The 15940-nt window shown below is 25.8% G+C and overlaps 2 protein-coding genes across 2 annotated transcripts; one reads left to right on the forward strand and one right to left on the reverse strand.

The window, feature by feature from the left end:
- Positions 1-272: 272 nt before the first annotated feature.
- On the reverse strand, positions 273-1599 carry LOC114123612 (ubiquitin-conjugating enzyme E2-17 kDa). The gene is made up of 4 exons (XM_027986652.2): positions 1327-1599; positions 1146-1226; positions 879-1083; positions 273-480 (listed from the first exon to the last, which is right to left on the reverse strand). Exons 1-4 carry the CDS (start codon positions 1368-1370, stop codon positions 355-357), a joined length of 456 nt encoding a protein of 151 aa, XP_027842453.1. The 5' UTR covers positions 1371-1599; the 3' UTR covers positions 273-354.
- Positions 1600-8966: 7367 nt separating this feature from the next.
- On the forward strand, positions 8967-15647 carry LOC114123633 (CD82 antigen-like). The gene is made up of 5 exons (XM_027986681.2): positions 8967-9279; positions 11969-12163; positions 12226-12399; positions 13826-14032; positions 14357-15647. The coding sequence occupies exons 1-5, from the start codon at positions 9214-9216 to the stop codon at positions 14507-14509; spliced, it is 795 nt and encodes a 264-aa protein (XP_027842482.1). The 5' UTR covers positions 8967-9213; the 3' UTR covers positions 14510-15647.
- The last annotated feature ends 293 nt before the right edge of the window (positions 15648-15940 follow it).

A 15940-nucleotide genomic window follows, 5' to 3' on the forward strand; every position in this document is an offset into this window, starting at 1 on the left:
TACTTAAATATAATATACTCTTAATTATACTTACAGTTGTATCAAGACTAGATATCAGTAGGTAGAATTGTGGATCTAATAATTTAGCTCAATTTATTAAATGTATCTAATTGATTTAATCATTTCAAACATGTTAAATCATTTTATTTTTAAATTATATTATATATTTATAATGTTAGTTTTAAGCCACAAAATATAACAATGTTTTACCAAATAAAAGAAAAATGAAATTCATAAAACAAGAATATTGAATTTTGGAAATGTAATACATATTTTACATATATATAAATATATTTATTTTTCTTAATATTTGATAAATACTAAAGATGAAAATTTAAGCACTTTGAAAAAAAATTAATCGATGAAACTCTGTTCTACACAAGCCTTCACTCTTTTTTCATATTCACGTCGGTTTTCCTTGTATAACTGAGCGGCCATTGAATTGGCTGGCGAATTTGGATTTGGATCGCTAAGTAATGACTAAATAAAAATAATTAAAAATAATGATGTAAAATATGAAAAATCTAATAAAATATTAAATATCTACTTTATTAGGCACTTTTAGGTATATAGAAATAATGGTTCATGAATTAAAAATATTTAGGGGTAACAAAAACCAATTAACAAAATGGATAAGAAATACTTATTTCAAACTATGGTTAAAAATATTTTTTAATTGATTTACTATTATTAAATCATTTATGGTATTTCTTATCTTTACTATAGCAGTTATAACTAGTCACTTATATAAAACACGCAATTATAAGATTAAAAACGATTTATTTATAATAATTAATCTATTAAATATGAAGGAGCCCAGTAAAGTAGATGTACATATTTTTTTTAAATTATTGAAGACTTCATTTTTTAGTAATTACTTGAATTGAAGTTAGTATGGCAGATACGTCATAGGTAGGGCTCCATCTATTTTGCAATATATCTAGGCATATACCACCATCTGCATATACATTTGGATGAAACATTTTTGATACAAATCTTACTGTTGGTGCTTTGTTTGGATATTCTTCAGTAAACTCAATAGTTAATTTAAATGTGCCATCTTCAAATGGCGTATCATGTGGCCTAAAACAAAATTTAAACCATAGAACTTTTGTCAACATAATATAAAATAGGTATAGCTTTACCCAAATATAACTGCATTCCAAATCATAATATTATTGTCAGTAGGTGCTCCACTTACACCAGTAGGCGGATCTTCCTGCAATCTAATATCAATTGGTTTAAGTAACAAATAGGGCTGTGATGTGTAAATACAATAAGATTATTTTTAATTGTCATATGACGTGGTTGCAATTAAGTTTTTACCTTTTGAAATCTCTCATCAATCTTCTCCTAGCTGGCGTAGACATTGTTAAAAGATTTTTACTCACAAATTTACTACGGTGAACAATTGATGATCAATAAAGAATAACACTATACAACAACAACGATGACGAAACTGTCAACTCCAAAAGTTCATTTTACGCAATCCTTTCGTCGTATTGTGTATTTGTGTCTATTAAAATTGTTTTTTTCTCAACAAAAGTTATGGGACTTGGAAACAACCCAAGGTTGTTATTGTCATCTTTGCGACTTCGCACCCGTACTTATCATAAATCGGAAACTAACAACTACAGTGCTGCAAACTGTAGTCTGCCAAGCTGAGAGTGATTCATACAAATTCCACGATAGCGGTGGTGGAAGGGTTATATCAAAATATATAATTCTTAAAATACAATTATTGCAATTTATTTTTTTATATACACGATCTAACCTAAGAATAATCAATATTTAGGACGTTTGGGTACCTACTAATACAGTTTTACTATTAATTATCGATATAAATAATTCTATTACTGAAATACTGTATTCTAATTGTAATTCCTTTACATTATAATTGTAATAATTTTATACAATCTAAAACAGTATTTAACTTATCAACTTCATTGCACGGAAAAATCTCTGTAAGATGATTCTGTTTAAAATATTTTTTTAATTTTAGACACTTTTTTAAATTACATAGCAATCCCATAAGGTAATAATAACCTATTAACCTAACTCGTGTGTCATTAGTCATTAGTGCATGTATGATGTAATATAAATTGAAGTAATAAGATCGAAATATTTATTTTAAAGAAATTCAGAATTAATAACATTTATTTTTAAATTTATCTAAAACTAATTTTTTGGTTTACCTGTTCTTGATAGTCTCACCGTCCCATACATGACTGTCTATGTGAGAAACGGTCAGGTCATCAACATATTTACATAGGTATTGAAATGTTTGGCCTTGAGTGTTATTAATAATTGTAATAGCGATCGAAACTTTAATGGGGAGTTAAAGTCTCTTAAACTTGAAAGTTGAGTCAGTAGAAACTATAGGTATCCGGGGTATAAAACTATAAGAGGTATATTAGCTATAACTTTGCCTCAACGACGGCAAATGCGAGGTCATTAGTACGATGAGAATGACGGGTGAAACACTGACCACTGTGAATAGAAATCACAAAAAAATTGTACTAAATTGTATTTTATACCAGTGGCGTATATTGGGGAGGGATTTAGGGGTTTAACCCTAATTTAATTATTGTAGCTTATACTAGAACTATAAAAAATCTAAAAAGTATTTAAATACGATTACTTTTTATAGTCATTTTAACTTCATATTTTGGACTAAATTATATATTTAAATTTTGAACAATTATGTATAACGAATAGCGATGATCATTATTATTTTAATACAATTTATAAATATTAATCGTAGGAACAAAGAACTTAAAACTTTTACTTAGGTTCCTATTTATCATTATGCAGGGGTGGTTATTGGTCAAACGTTCGATCGCGGACAATTTCAAAGTCGATTATGTGTTAAAACTTAGAATTTATTTTTAGAGCCAAGCGCCCAATATGTTTCTTAATAATTATAGTTAATCAATAATAAAAAAAAATTTCTACAGAAGTCGATCCTCAAAGGAGAAGTACACTTTTAGTAGATCGTGACCAAAACAATTTTGGCCAACTCTGCTATTTTCAATATACTATGAATTTTACATTTTTACTATATCTATTAACGATTATTATTATAGCATTGTTTTTATAATTTACAGGCGTGCTATTCAAAAAGTGAATAACACATTATATTATTATACATTTTTTATTATTATATTAAAATTATTACCGCCTTATGCGCGCCAGTCATGAAAAAATATAGCATTCATGAAATATAATAATATTTTAATAATTAATAACCAAGTAGCCATGGCAAACCTCATATAAACATATGCGTCATACCTACTCTGCCAGAGATAGATAGGGCTATTTTATGTTACCGAGTAATAAATTTAAGGTCCCAAAATTATTTTGCTCGCTTCACTCGGAATGCATTTATAAAACAAGTGTATATACCTACCTATTATATCATATTATTGTATTTTTTTATAAAAGTAGGTATTCAGTCATAATTATTATTACATTTTTTTTTTTTTATAAATCACTTTAAGCAGCAACCTTATCAATAGACTTATAGAGCGCGGATTTTTATGCACTTAAAAGTATCGAAATATGCCACATAATATGCAGTAAAAATCATGAAAATATGTAAAAAATATGCAGTCAAAATCATGAAAATATGTAAAAAATATGCAGTCAAAATTATGAAAATATGTAAAATTATTCTTCTTAATGAGTATTGAAAAATAAAGTTAACTAAAATCACGGCTTTAGATAGAAATTAGATTTCTATCTAAAGCCGTGACTAAAATTAACATTTATTTTTCAATACTCATTAACATAATTAAGCTTTCTAAATGATCTTGTGACATTGAACAATTGAATAATTTTTTAAATAAATTCTTAAGTTTTTATAATCGATGGTATTCTGATACTCATTTCTCACTTCCTTACCAGTTACCGCGATCATGCTATATAATATAATATCGTAAATATACGATATTACTACATCATTATAATAACGACAATTTTATTATATTCATTACTCATAACATACATAGTGGCGTATTTACGGGAGGCAGGGCCGGATTTAGAGGAGTGGAGACCTCGAGGCATCAAAGGAGTGGGGGCCTCCTGATCCCAAATTATTTTCCAAATAGAATAAACAATTTTTTAACCTTTCGACGCCGGTTAGCAGGGTGACAGTGCATTTGTAATTTGAAAGATTTTTTTTCCGAAGTCACTATTGTGGAGCCCCAAAGCTGTCAACCCGGTTGCCCTCCCTTAAATCCGGCCCTGACGGGAGGTGATGATATATTTTCCTCCTTGACCTTTTTTTTTTAGCTTATTAGCTTAAATGAAAAAATTAAAAACATATTTAAGAAATTCTTATAGAAGGTAAATATTCCCTATTCATTAATGAAATATTTTGTTGTATTTATTAATTGTTTAAATGTTGAATATTATTTTAATTTTAGTCCAGTTTAAATGGGCTTACAAAGCTTTACATTCATAAAAACATAAGGTTATTGGACGTTGAAGAAATTATTGACGATGTAGTTAAAAAAACCTTTATAGAAGGCTACAGTTTGTTTATTAAATGATAAATAAATAAATGATTCATTATTTAAATTATATTATTAAATATTTAATATATTATAGGTACCTACCTATGTTAAGTTATAAGGTTATAATTATAATTTATAAGGTTTATACACCTACTATAATAAACATATATATAATTATTAATTAAAACTAGGATTTTAAAGCATACCTTTGCTTCTTTTTTTATTTAAGAGATCTAATTTTTATACATAAATTCGTTTCACGTCATTTTGATTCCTTATAAACTAATTTTTTTATGTAAATGGTTTTTTTAAAATTATTCTTGCTGTGGATTTTTTATATGTTTATTTTGTTATTGTAATAAAAACAAATTTTGTTTAAATTCATTTTATGGATTAATAAGAAATGTAAAAACCCAGAATGCGGACTAAATGGTTATATTGAATTATTATTGTTTTCCTTATCGGTTTGTTTATATTAAATATATTAAACCTATAGATTATCGATTTACATATAGACTGCAGTACGCCAGTACCTATACGGCCAGTATGCCTTTAACATCGATATCGCTCGTTTCAAAATTTAAGATTTAGTGTTATGTAGTTTAAAACTTCTGCTATGGACAATGAAGTGAAGTTGGTATGCACCAATCATTTCAATGGACGTAGAGAGTTCGTTTTTTATGTAAAAAAACATTCTGCCGGACAATAGTCAGTTTCACTACTGCAGATCTAGGTAAATACATGGTAAATACCTAATTCTTTTTTCTAATTTAAATTAATTTTTCAAAACATTTTTATTCATTTTTATAACTAGTCCATGTTAAATTTTGGTCTTGTTTTTTTTTTTTAAATACCTAAATATTCTTTTTTTTGGCATTTTTAAAATAATCGTAATCTTTTTTTGTTTCTTATTATGCTTAAAAATCTGAGCCCTAAATATAATATATTATATTAGGTAGGTATGAAGTCATAATAAATTGATAGTATCTTCATATATTTTGAGCGGAGGGAGAAAAACTATTTTTATACTCATACCTCCCCCCTCAAAAAAATCCTAAATACCTACGCCATAAAACGTACAATTTCATGTATTATTCGTACAGCCGTAAACGCTTAGGTATTTATATTTCATTTTTAATTTCAAATACCAATAAAATAAATTGTTTCCAAATTTGATATAGTTCGATATTATATTATTATTAATAAATAATAAGTAGTAATCGGATTTTAAAGCATAGGTACTTATGCTTCTTTTTTATGTATGGGATAGAAATCTAATTCGTTTCATGTCATAGTCATTCTGACTCTAAATAAACCGATTTATTTTTCCGCTATTTTTATGTAAATGCTTTTTTTTAAATAAATATACTGTAGAATTATATAATATGTTTATTATACTACTATAGTAATAATAAAAAATTGAATTAATAAGAAACGTAAAAACCCAGAATGCGGACTAAATGTTTAGGCTAGTATACTTCCTATTGTTTTCGTTATCGGTTTGTTTACTAAATTTATTAAATATGAATCTATATATACTAGCCTAAAGTGGCGTAGCCAGAAATTACCAGGGGGGGGATTTAATTACCTTTTTTTGCTCATCTCTAAAATATGCTGTCCAGGAGCGGTAAAATGTACTAAGTTGTACGCTAATTGAATAATACATTTCATAAATAAGTATAACAGTTAACAAAACTAAAAATTTATATAAATTATAATAACAATTTTTTTTTTAATGCCAAGAGAGAACACCTAAAACCCTCCCTGGCTACGCCACTGCTAGCTTGCAGTACCTGTCGACATACGATCAGTATGCCTTAAATATCGATATCGACCACTTCAACATTTCAGATTTAGTGTTATTTGAAACCTCTTGTATGAAGTATGCACCGATCACTTCAGTGGATGTAGAGAATTCGTTTTCTATGTTAAATATTCTACCGAAAAATAGTCAGTTTCACTACTGCAAATTAAATGAAATACACGGTAGTTAATTCTTTTTTAAATTTAAATTAGGTAATTTTTTAATAAAAATTTTATTCATATTTAGTGAAATAAATTTAATTTAATTTATTTTGTTTTAACTTTTAACTAGTTCATGTTAAATTTTGATCATACTCTTTTTTTTAAAAATGAATATACTTCCTTTTTGCTTTTTAAAAACAAATGTGTAGGTACTTTTTTAGTTGCTTATTAGTTATTATGCTTTAAAATCCAGGCCTAACTGGCTAAGTAATAAAATATCGCGTTTTAACTGGGGGCCCCATATTTTGGTACGGTTAAGAGCCTACCGTGATAATCCCGATTTCCCAATAGGCCTATTCGCCACTGTTAAACAGTTAAACTCCGGGACTAGCTAATAAAATTAAATATTCAAACGATTTAAGCTTTTCAATATATTTTTCTATATATCTTCGCAAAAGGACAAAGTATGGTCCATTGTACGTAATAAACAAACTAATCCACGATGACCTCCAAATCATTAATCAAAACCATCCAAGGTACAGCTACTACAGCTACCACCTTCTATAAAACAGTTTCATGAGAAATTGGAAAACTCCTTAAAAATTGAAAACACTTTTCTCGTAATTCCAATCAATACCAATTCTTTAAAAAAGAAAATATACTAAATACAGTTAATAATTTAGGATAGAATATATGATAGACTATCTCAGGTCAAATTCGTTTTGTAGGTATACAATGCAAAATAGTAAATGTATTATTATAGTACCTATAATAGAATTAGCGATTAAAAATTCAAAAATATGTATTCATATCGGGCATTCGGGCATATAATGGAAATTTAAAATTTGGACTCTTATCTATAATATTTATATCCCTAGACCCCAATAACCGTGGTACATCATCTTTGCTTCTCTATTACACCCCCACCAACATATTCATCAAAGATTGATGTTCACGATAACGTTAATATTATTATTTTTATTGTTGTGATCTTGTGACTACAAAAAAAAAATAAAAATTGCCATCGTGTTGTTATTACACTGAGATAGATAAGATATACTGGAGCGCGCACTCGCCATTCCCGCAATGATACAAAAAACGAGCCTTCTCGAATCCCGCTTCCCCCACCATCGAAGGGCAAAACATTTCATTTTTACATACGATATACGTGTAGTTATGATTATTTTCGTTCATAATTCTTAATTTATTTTCTTATTTCTTTAACAAATTAAATGTAGTAGTAATTATTCATTACCTTATTGTATTACCATGATTATAATATAAGATATAACGATATGGAAAGTGATCAAGCAGGGATTTTGAGATTTACAATGGACATTATTGTTTATAAATAGTTGTTCACTACATAAAGTGCTATACATTGTAGGTATAAAATTCTTCCTTTTAACTTCAATCAACCATTTTTAAGTAATTCAGGATTATTAAGTGGAAATCTATATATTATAAAATATTAATATTTAGGTAGGTATAATAACTTAATTTGTTAGTTATTTTTGTTCAATCAAACTTATTAATATAATATAACTTATTCAGTTAAATTTTGTATTGTTTTAACTTAGCTTTTATAGTTAATTATCATTATTATACAGTTAAGTTAATTTTAATTTTTTTATGTATAGATATAGCCTAGAGGTTATTGTAGAATTTTATCATGATTGTATAGACTACTTATCGAAAATTATTTTTTAAATTAACAATTTACTATTATTATATTATTTAATTATTATGACTATGATCTCTCGTATTATAATTATTAGTTATTATTATCATATTATGTTACCACAAACGAGAATATTTTGTATTTTTAATATTTTTTTCCTATGTTCTATTAAATAATTATATGATAAAATTATTTAAAAAATATTATTATTTATTATTAAAAATGTATTATATGATTGTAAATCCATTGTATAATCAACAATCAACCACAGTTTATAAAATATTTCAAAATATAAGATTACAATGATAGCACTTTTATTTTCTTGGGCTTTTTTTCAGGTGTAATTGTAGTTTGGGTATTTTTTCCGCTTCTCATTGATTAAATATTTAATTATATAAAATTATAAAACCATCGGGGCTTCAAGAAACCTCCGGGCCCCTGGCCACAAATAAAACTGTATAAAATGTTAATATTTAGGTACTTGTGGAACTAAATACTTCCACCTTTAATGTGCCTATTAGTACATCCAAAAGCTGAACACGAGACAACCATATTGAATATAGGTACTAGGTATACAAAATTGTAACAAATTACAAACTAACGAAAAGGCTTGAGATTATATAGGCATTTGAGTAAATATCTCAGCTATTAAGAACGAAAATAAATTGTTATTTACAAATTCATCGTATTTTCCTATGTAAAAATGAAATGTTTTGCCCTTCGGTGGTGGGGGTAACGTCAAACACGACGGCTCGTTTTTACGGCCGAGTGCGCGCTCCAGTATATCTTATCTATCTCAGTGTGTTATTATAATATTATAGTGGATAGACCGATAAGGCGTTTAGATAAGATACTAGAATTAGATAGGCAGTTTGACAAGTAAACAGTAAACAGTGAACACTGACGACACAATCGACGCATGACCATTTATGGGAAGCTCGATGCTCAAAGCTGTCAACATACAGACTCCAACAAGTTAAATTTCGTCGTTGTTGTTGTTGTTTGTCGTTTTGGTTTTGATTTGTGAACGATATCGTTTGAACGGGTGAGATGGCGTTGACCGGCTGCTATGCGTTCATGAAACACGTAGTCACCCTCCTAAATATCCTGTATTTGGTAAGTACCAATCGTCACCATCATGTCGGACGATGGTGTCCTCAGGTCTCGCGGCAAGTCGTGACTATACGGTTATAGTTTTCTTTTTAACGTTTACGGAAATGATTGGCTAAATAATTTTTTACTGTATAGTGTATATGGTCAATCAGCATTATTGTTTATTTTTATAACAATTTTTATTATGTACAATGTTTTGTATACTAATTAATAAATATGGATCCTTGCATTCATTTTTGAAAATGTATTTCTTGCTTGTACAAACATACAAACTATCTATTTATTTAAGAAAATATTCATGTTCAATTATCGAAGGTTAGGTTAGCTCTATTTTAAATCTTTTAAAGTTAAAAGTGCTGATATTTGTTGTATACTTGCATTAATGCTTTTTAAAAAGATGTTAAAGTAACATCCATTGACTCAATATCAAAATAATTCTTCTTTGTAGCTTAATTTTTTGGCTAAACTATTTAAAATAGATTGAATTATTAAAGAGGTAATAATTAAATGCTATAGGTAGTTACCAATATGTTTTTTTTAAATATAAAAGTTATGTCATGTTTGGATTATAGTTGTTGGTTTTTTTTCTCTTTAATGTCTGATAACTCCATAGTTATTTTTATGTCTCTTACTATAAAGAATAATTATAAATATTTTACATTAAATATTAGCGATCTCTCATAATTCAGTATTTTTTTATTATTAACCAAAAATTCTGGGGAAAGTGCTCCGGTTTATCCTTCCCATCTTAGATTCGCTCCTGATTGTTGTTAACTCAATATGTAAATAAAATATAACATATTTTGGGAAATTTTGAAAGAAGAGACATTTATAAAGGATTTATACAGTATGATCACGCTAAGAAGTATCACTAAATATTTCAGTTCGATAACCTTGTATTGGAATGGGATTTTTGTTGAATGAAAGATGGTACTTAAATACACATTTCTAGATAAATTTCAAATTTTTAAAACTTAATACACCCATGCGCAATACAACTTATTTTTTTTTAAATGCTGACATTAAATTTTTTTTTAATAATGTTTTTTTCTAACTATAAAATGAGCATATGAAATTTAATATTTACCAATAATTTATTTTGACAAAATTTGGTGTTACTATTTAAAAAAATAAAGTTGTATTGCGCATGGGTGTATCAAAAGTTTTAAAAATTTGAAGTTTATTTGGAAATAACTAGTGGTACATATTAGCGTGATCACGCTATATACATTTATCATATCTTTTTATTGTTTTATAATTAAAATTTTTGTCATCTTAAAATTAACTTGCATATGCATAACATACATCTGTTGTTAGACTATCTATAAAGCTAGTAATGGAATTGGATTGATAGATGTCATGATTTTGAAATATTTTTAATTTAGAAAAAAATTATTATGATAATCTGGCATCATTAAATAGTTGTTTGAGTTATTTAGGTGATATAATAATTTAATAGTATACAAAGGAATTTTAAGAGCACATGCAGTTAATAAAAGCATCATGATTGTCTTTCACAGTTCTATTTACATTACACTTAATCAAATTTTATAATATATCTAATATCAGCCTGCTCTTTACTCTCCCTTTTGAATACCTTGGTATAGTCATTTTATTATGTCATAAATCTTTTAAATTAGACTAGTGTTTTCTAATTACAACCAGTTGCGGGAAACCTGGTACTAGACCAAAGACTGGTTGAGTGCAAATGTTCGACAAGACAAATGTTATCTTATACTGTAAAAATATAAAGGTCTATATTTATGGTTAGATATGGTAGTAATCCCATAGCTAAAGTATCAATTAATTTTCACTTGTTAATTACTCTATTAGGTTAGTTGATCTCAAATTGTTCTATAAAATTGGTGGTTTGTACAACTAAATAGGTTGGAAATTGCTAACTGAAACTATGGTCTTGGATGGTGGTTATATAAAAGTATAATTCCTATTTTGTAGAGTATTGATTTCCCCCTTTTTCAAGTAATTTTAGTTTTTCATAATCAGTAACAGTTGTTCATGTTGATTAAAATGGTTAGTTAATGAATAGTTAGGTAAATTTTTTTATAATTCTATGCTGTCATGCTGAAAGCAATAAAGTGAAAAAATAGTATAGAGTTACACAAATAGGATTTGAGGTTTCTAACCAGAAGAATATGCAGTCATTTTATAGATTTTAGAAACCATGGTCTTTAACATATTTAATAATTACATCTGTTTTTAAAAAATTATCCATTTGTGGAATTTCATCAAGTGATCTTCCTTACTCATTTTTTGACATTGTTCTATTTATCATTTTCTTTCAGATTTGGTAAATATTTTTCTACGAGATTTTGTTAATTTAACTATTAAATTTTAAATGAAAAATGCTAAGTGGTTGGGCTTTAATATGTATTCTTTAGTCAAAGATAAAATTTGTTATGCTGACTGCTGACATCCTTTACTACATACATTTCTTTGTACTTTATTTTAAGAAAAGTATTGTGCCTTACAATATGAATAACAATTTTAGGTTATAGTTAAAACAATTTAAGAAATCTTAAGATTTATTTTAATTATCTATGAAAAAATTATTTTTTTATAATCAAAAATTGATCGAATTAGTATTGAAAATTAATCAAATCATTTTGCATATTAATGCAATTTCTTTTTTAAAAATGTTTAAATTTCAATATTTGTTATTATTTAATTTCAGTCTTGTGGCTTATTGTTAATGCTACTTGCAATATGGATGTGGGTAGATCCAACATTTTCCTTAAGTATGGTACAAGATGAAGCCAGTTACTATACAGGTGTATATCTTATTCTATTCGTTGGAACATTGCTTCTAATCGTTGGATTTCTTGGGTGTGCAGCTGCAATAAGTGAATCTCAATGTTCACTCGTTCTTGTAATATATATATAATAGTAATTATTTATACATTTTATTTCAAAACATAATTTGTTTTACAGTATTTCTGTCTATTACTTGCTGTTCTCGTGGCTCAGATATCAGCTGCTGTCTGGATGTATGCAAATAATGATAAGTTGGTAGAATTAGTTCGATATACTGTTAAAACAACTGTTCAATCAGAGTATGGCTCAATTGAAGGCCGCACAGAAACATTTGATGCTATCCAGAGTGGCGTAAGTATTAATTGTTTAATAAATAATGTTAATCATTTTTTCTTTTTAAGATAAACCTCAGCTCCTAAGCCATTGGCTTACTATTCTTAACTTATATTAAACTAATTTTTTTTTTTTTTTTAATAATTATAGGAGTTGCTTTACTTCTAATAAATGTCTAGTATGTTTTGTTGTTATAGTGAATGTGTTAAATTTTAACTCAATAATAACATAAATTATTACTAAAAACTATTCTTAACAGAGATGGTATTAGCCTCTTTTGTTATTAAGAATATTTTAAAATTTATTTATGTTACTAATAATTACTATTAGTTATGTTAAGTTGAACTATTTCTCTCCAGAAACATTGAAAATACTATGAGATATATTATTTTTATTAACTTCAAAATTATACATAAATATAAATGTATGTTGTATGATTGGCATGAATAAGATCATGGTATAAATATCTGAATTTTTAAATATTTTAAGTTTCTTTATCTATAGATAATAGCAAAAAAAAAAATAAAATTATTATTTTTCATTAAAGAATCTATTCAATTTCAACAATATTTTAACTTCAAATTCTTATAAAATATGAGTAAAAGTGCATAATATTTATTTTTAATACTTTTAAATTTTTCTAAAAACAATGCATGAGGAACCTTGTATTAAATTTATAAATATCTTGATCAGATTAAATTGTTTTTATTAACATTCATAGAATAATAAGTACAATTTCAAGTTTCTATTTAAGCAAAATATTTTTAAAATGATATTAGGTCTGGAGTGGTAATATAATTCTTAAGTGTACATTTCAATTTATTCTACATACATAATTTTTTAGTTATTTCTTTTTAATTTTAAAAATTTAAAAATTTAATTAGATTTGGTCAAAAATGGTGTGGAAGTATTCTACTTTTTTTTTAGTTTTTCACAGTTATTAAAAATCTTGGGTATTTTAAAATGTTGACTCCAAAGGACCAAATATATCCAAAACATCTATTAAAAACCATCCTCAATGTTTATGTTTGAAGCATTTTGACTGCCTTAACTCTGCTGCAAATATTAAATATAAATATTTATAGTAGTTTTAAGTTATAAAGAATATCACATTTCACAATTCAAATTATTTTAATTTATGAATTTATTTTAAATTGAAAATTATTTGAATTTTTTAAGTTAACTATCAAACAATATCATGTTTATTGGAGTACAAACATTAGTAACATAATTATAAATTAAATACATTTATTTATAGCAACAATTATTTGACAAATTAATATTAAAATAATATTAAGCTCATTTTAGAATAAGAATTAATTATTATTTTTAAACGTGTATGAATGTATTAATATAATATGTTTATCATTGTATAATTTATGTAATATATTTAATTGTGTGTAGTAAACTTATATTTTATTAAAGCTTCAAATTTATGTTTTAGTTTGAATGTTGTGGTGCATCAGGCCCATCTGATTGGGCTGGGAGCAAATATAATAACCCACAGACTGAAAGTCTAGGACTTGCAATAAGTTCTCCAGAACAGTCATATAAAATTCCTGCTTCTTGTTGTAAAGGTGACCCTAAACAATGTTTAGATGCTCAAACAGCTGTAGCTTCAGGACCAATTTCTGAATTAATTTATTCAGAGGTATAAATGTATAATTAAGTTATTTGATTTAATTTTTATTGAGAAATAAACAAAAAAATAATATTAGGTATTTGCTATAGTACATAGTAGGTTCATTAATTTAATATTTTTGTTTAGTATTTAAAATTGCAGGTTAATTGATACTAATTAAAGTTAACAAACTATGAAAATAATTAGATGACAATTCTTTTCATTTTTGAATTATGAGAGATAAAATTTTATTACATTTAATAGTTTTTTTTTTTTACCTAACTATTTACTATTTCTTGATATCAAATTAAGCCTAAATTATAACTCGTTTGAAATATGATTTATTATTTTCAGGGATGCACCGAAAAATTATTGTATACTTCACGGAAGAGTATGATTATATTCCTTGTATTGCTGGTGGCAATTGGTTCAGTTGAATTCTTTGGTTTAGTTTTGGCATTAATATTATGTTGTGCTATAAGAGCAGTCAATACATACAAAAATTAAATTATGATGTCAATTGATTTAATCTAACTTATACAAAATAGCCCTAAATGTATTCTAAAATTCTGATTCAATACTAATTATAAATTATCATTAATTTCATTAATTTGTCTATTGTTATTGCTTAATGATTCAGTGACTAACATTAGAATTAAAATAAGCAAATCATTTTATTTTATTTTACTCAAACAATGGTCAAGCAACTATACCTTTTATGTATATTATCCTTACATCACTATATGTATTCACTCCATCTTAAAGTGTTCAAATTGAATTTAGTATCTTCCTTTTTTTATTACATTATTGTATAGACTATTTTTTTACATCACAAAATAACTAACAATTTGTAATGAATAGAAAAATAGAGTTTAGACATATAAATATTTATTTAATGTATCAATTTTTTAAATATTTAATTTATAATTAGTTGATCTAATTCAGTATTAACCACTCTTAGATTCACTATAATTTATTTATTAATCAATTTTGGTTTTTTACAAAATAATCTTGTCAAATTATTTTTTTTTATATATTTGTGTCATAATATTATTTAATATGCTTAAATAATAACCCATGACTGTTATTATATAGAATTTTTTACTTATGTGTTCTTGTTTTTTTTTTTTTTTTATTGTTATTATTTTTTTTTTTTTTATATATATATAGAAATTAGATATTTTAATTTTACTTTTAATACATATAACAAAACAAAATATTTATAAATTATAGTAAAATTGTTCTATAATGTATTTTGTATGCTTAAAAGTACTAAACAATATAATTACAAAATGCCATCATAGATTTTAAGGTCACTTTAGTCATGTAATTTTAAAATTGATTTAATTTAACTAATTTGAGCTAATATTAGTTCCTAGTCTTATTGATTATTCTCAAGATATTGTCGTGTGTCAAAAATATTGATCTGTTAATGATGATAGTGTAAGTTGTTTATGAAATTTATAACAAGAATATTTATTTAGATTTGATTGCTTTTATATACTGAAATGTATTATTTTATTAAAACAATTAACTATAAGTTATAACAACTGCTAAACATTGTTAATTTTTCTAATAAACTTAACATTATATCTTATGTGTTATCTATTACATTAAATTGAACTAAAACTTGTTTTATTTGGTACATTTTGTTTTTTTGAATATCTAATGGCAATTAATTAAATTGCAGAATTATATAAGATATAATTCATGATTTATATTGACTATCAATCAATAAGGTGTTTTGAAAAAAGACATCTTTCTTTAACCTTAGCTGGCCTCTTTTTTTTTATTAGTATTTTAAATATTAATAACAGTACTACAGAAGTACAAATTAATAAACTATTCTTTCTTTTTTTAAACAGTAACACTTTTTAATGGATTTCAATAGCCCAATTTTTTTGAAAATCTTTATGGTCAAATTATCAATTTCGATTT

Source organism: Aphis gossypii, chromosome 1 (assembly GCF_020184175.1).
Source record: "Aphis gossypii isolate Hap1 chromosome 1, ASM2018417v2, whole genome shotgun sequence".
Taxonomy (NCBI): Eukaryota; Metazoa; Arthropoda; class Insecta; order Hemiptera; family Aphididae; genus Aphis; species Aphis gossypii.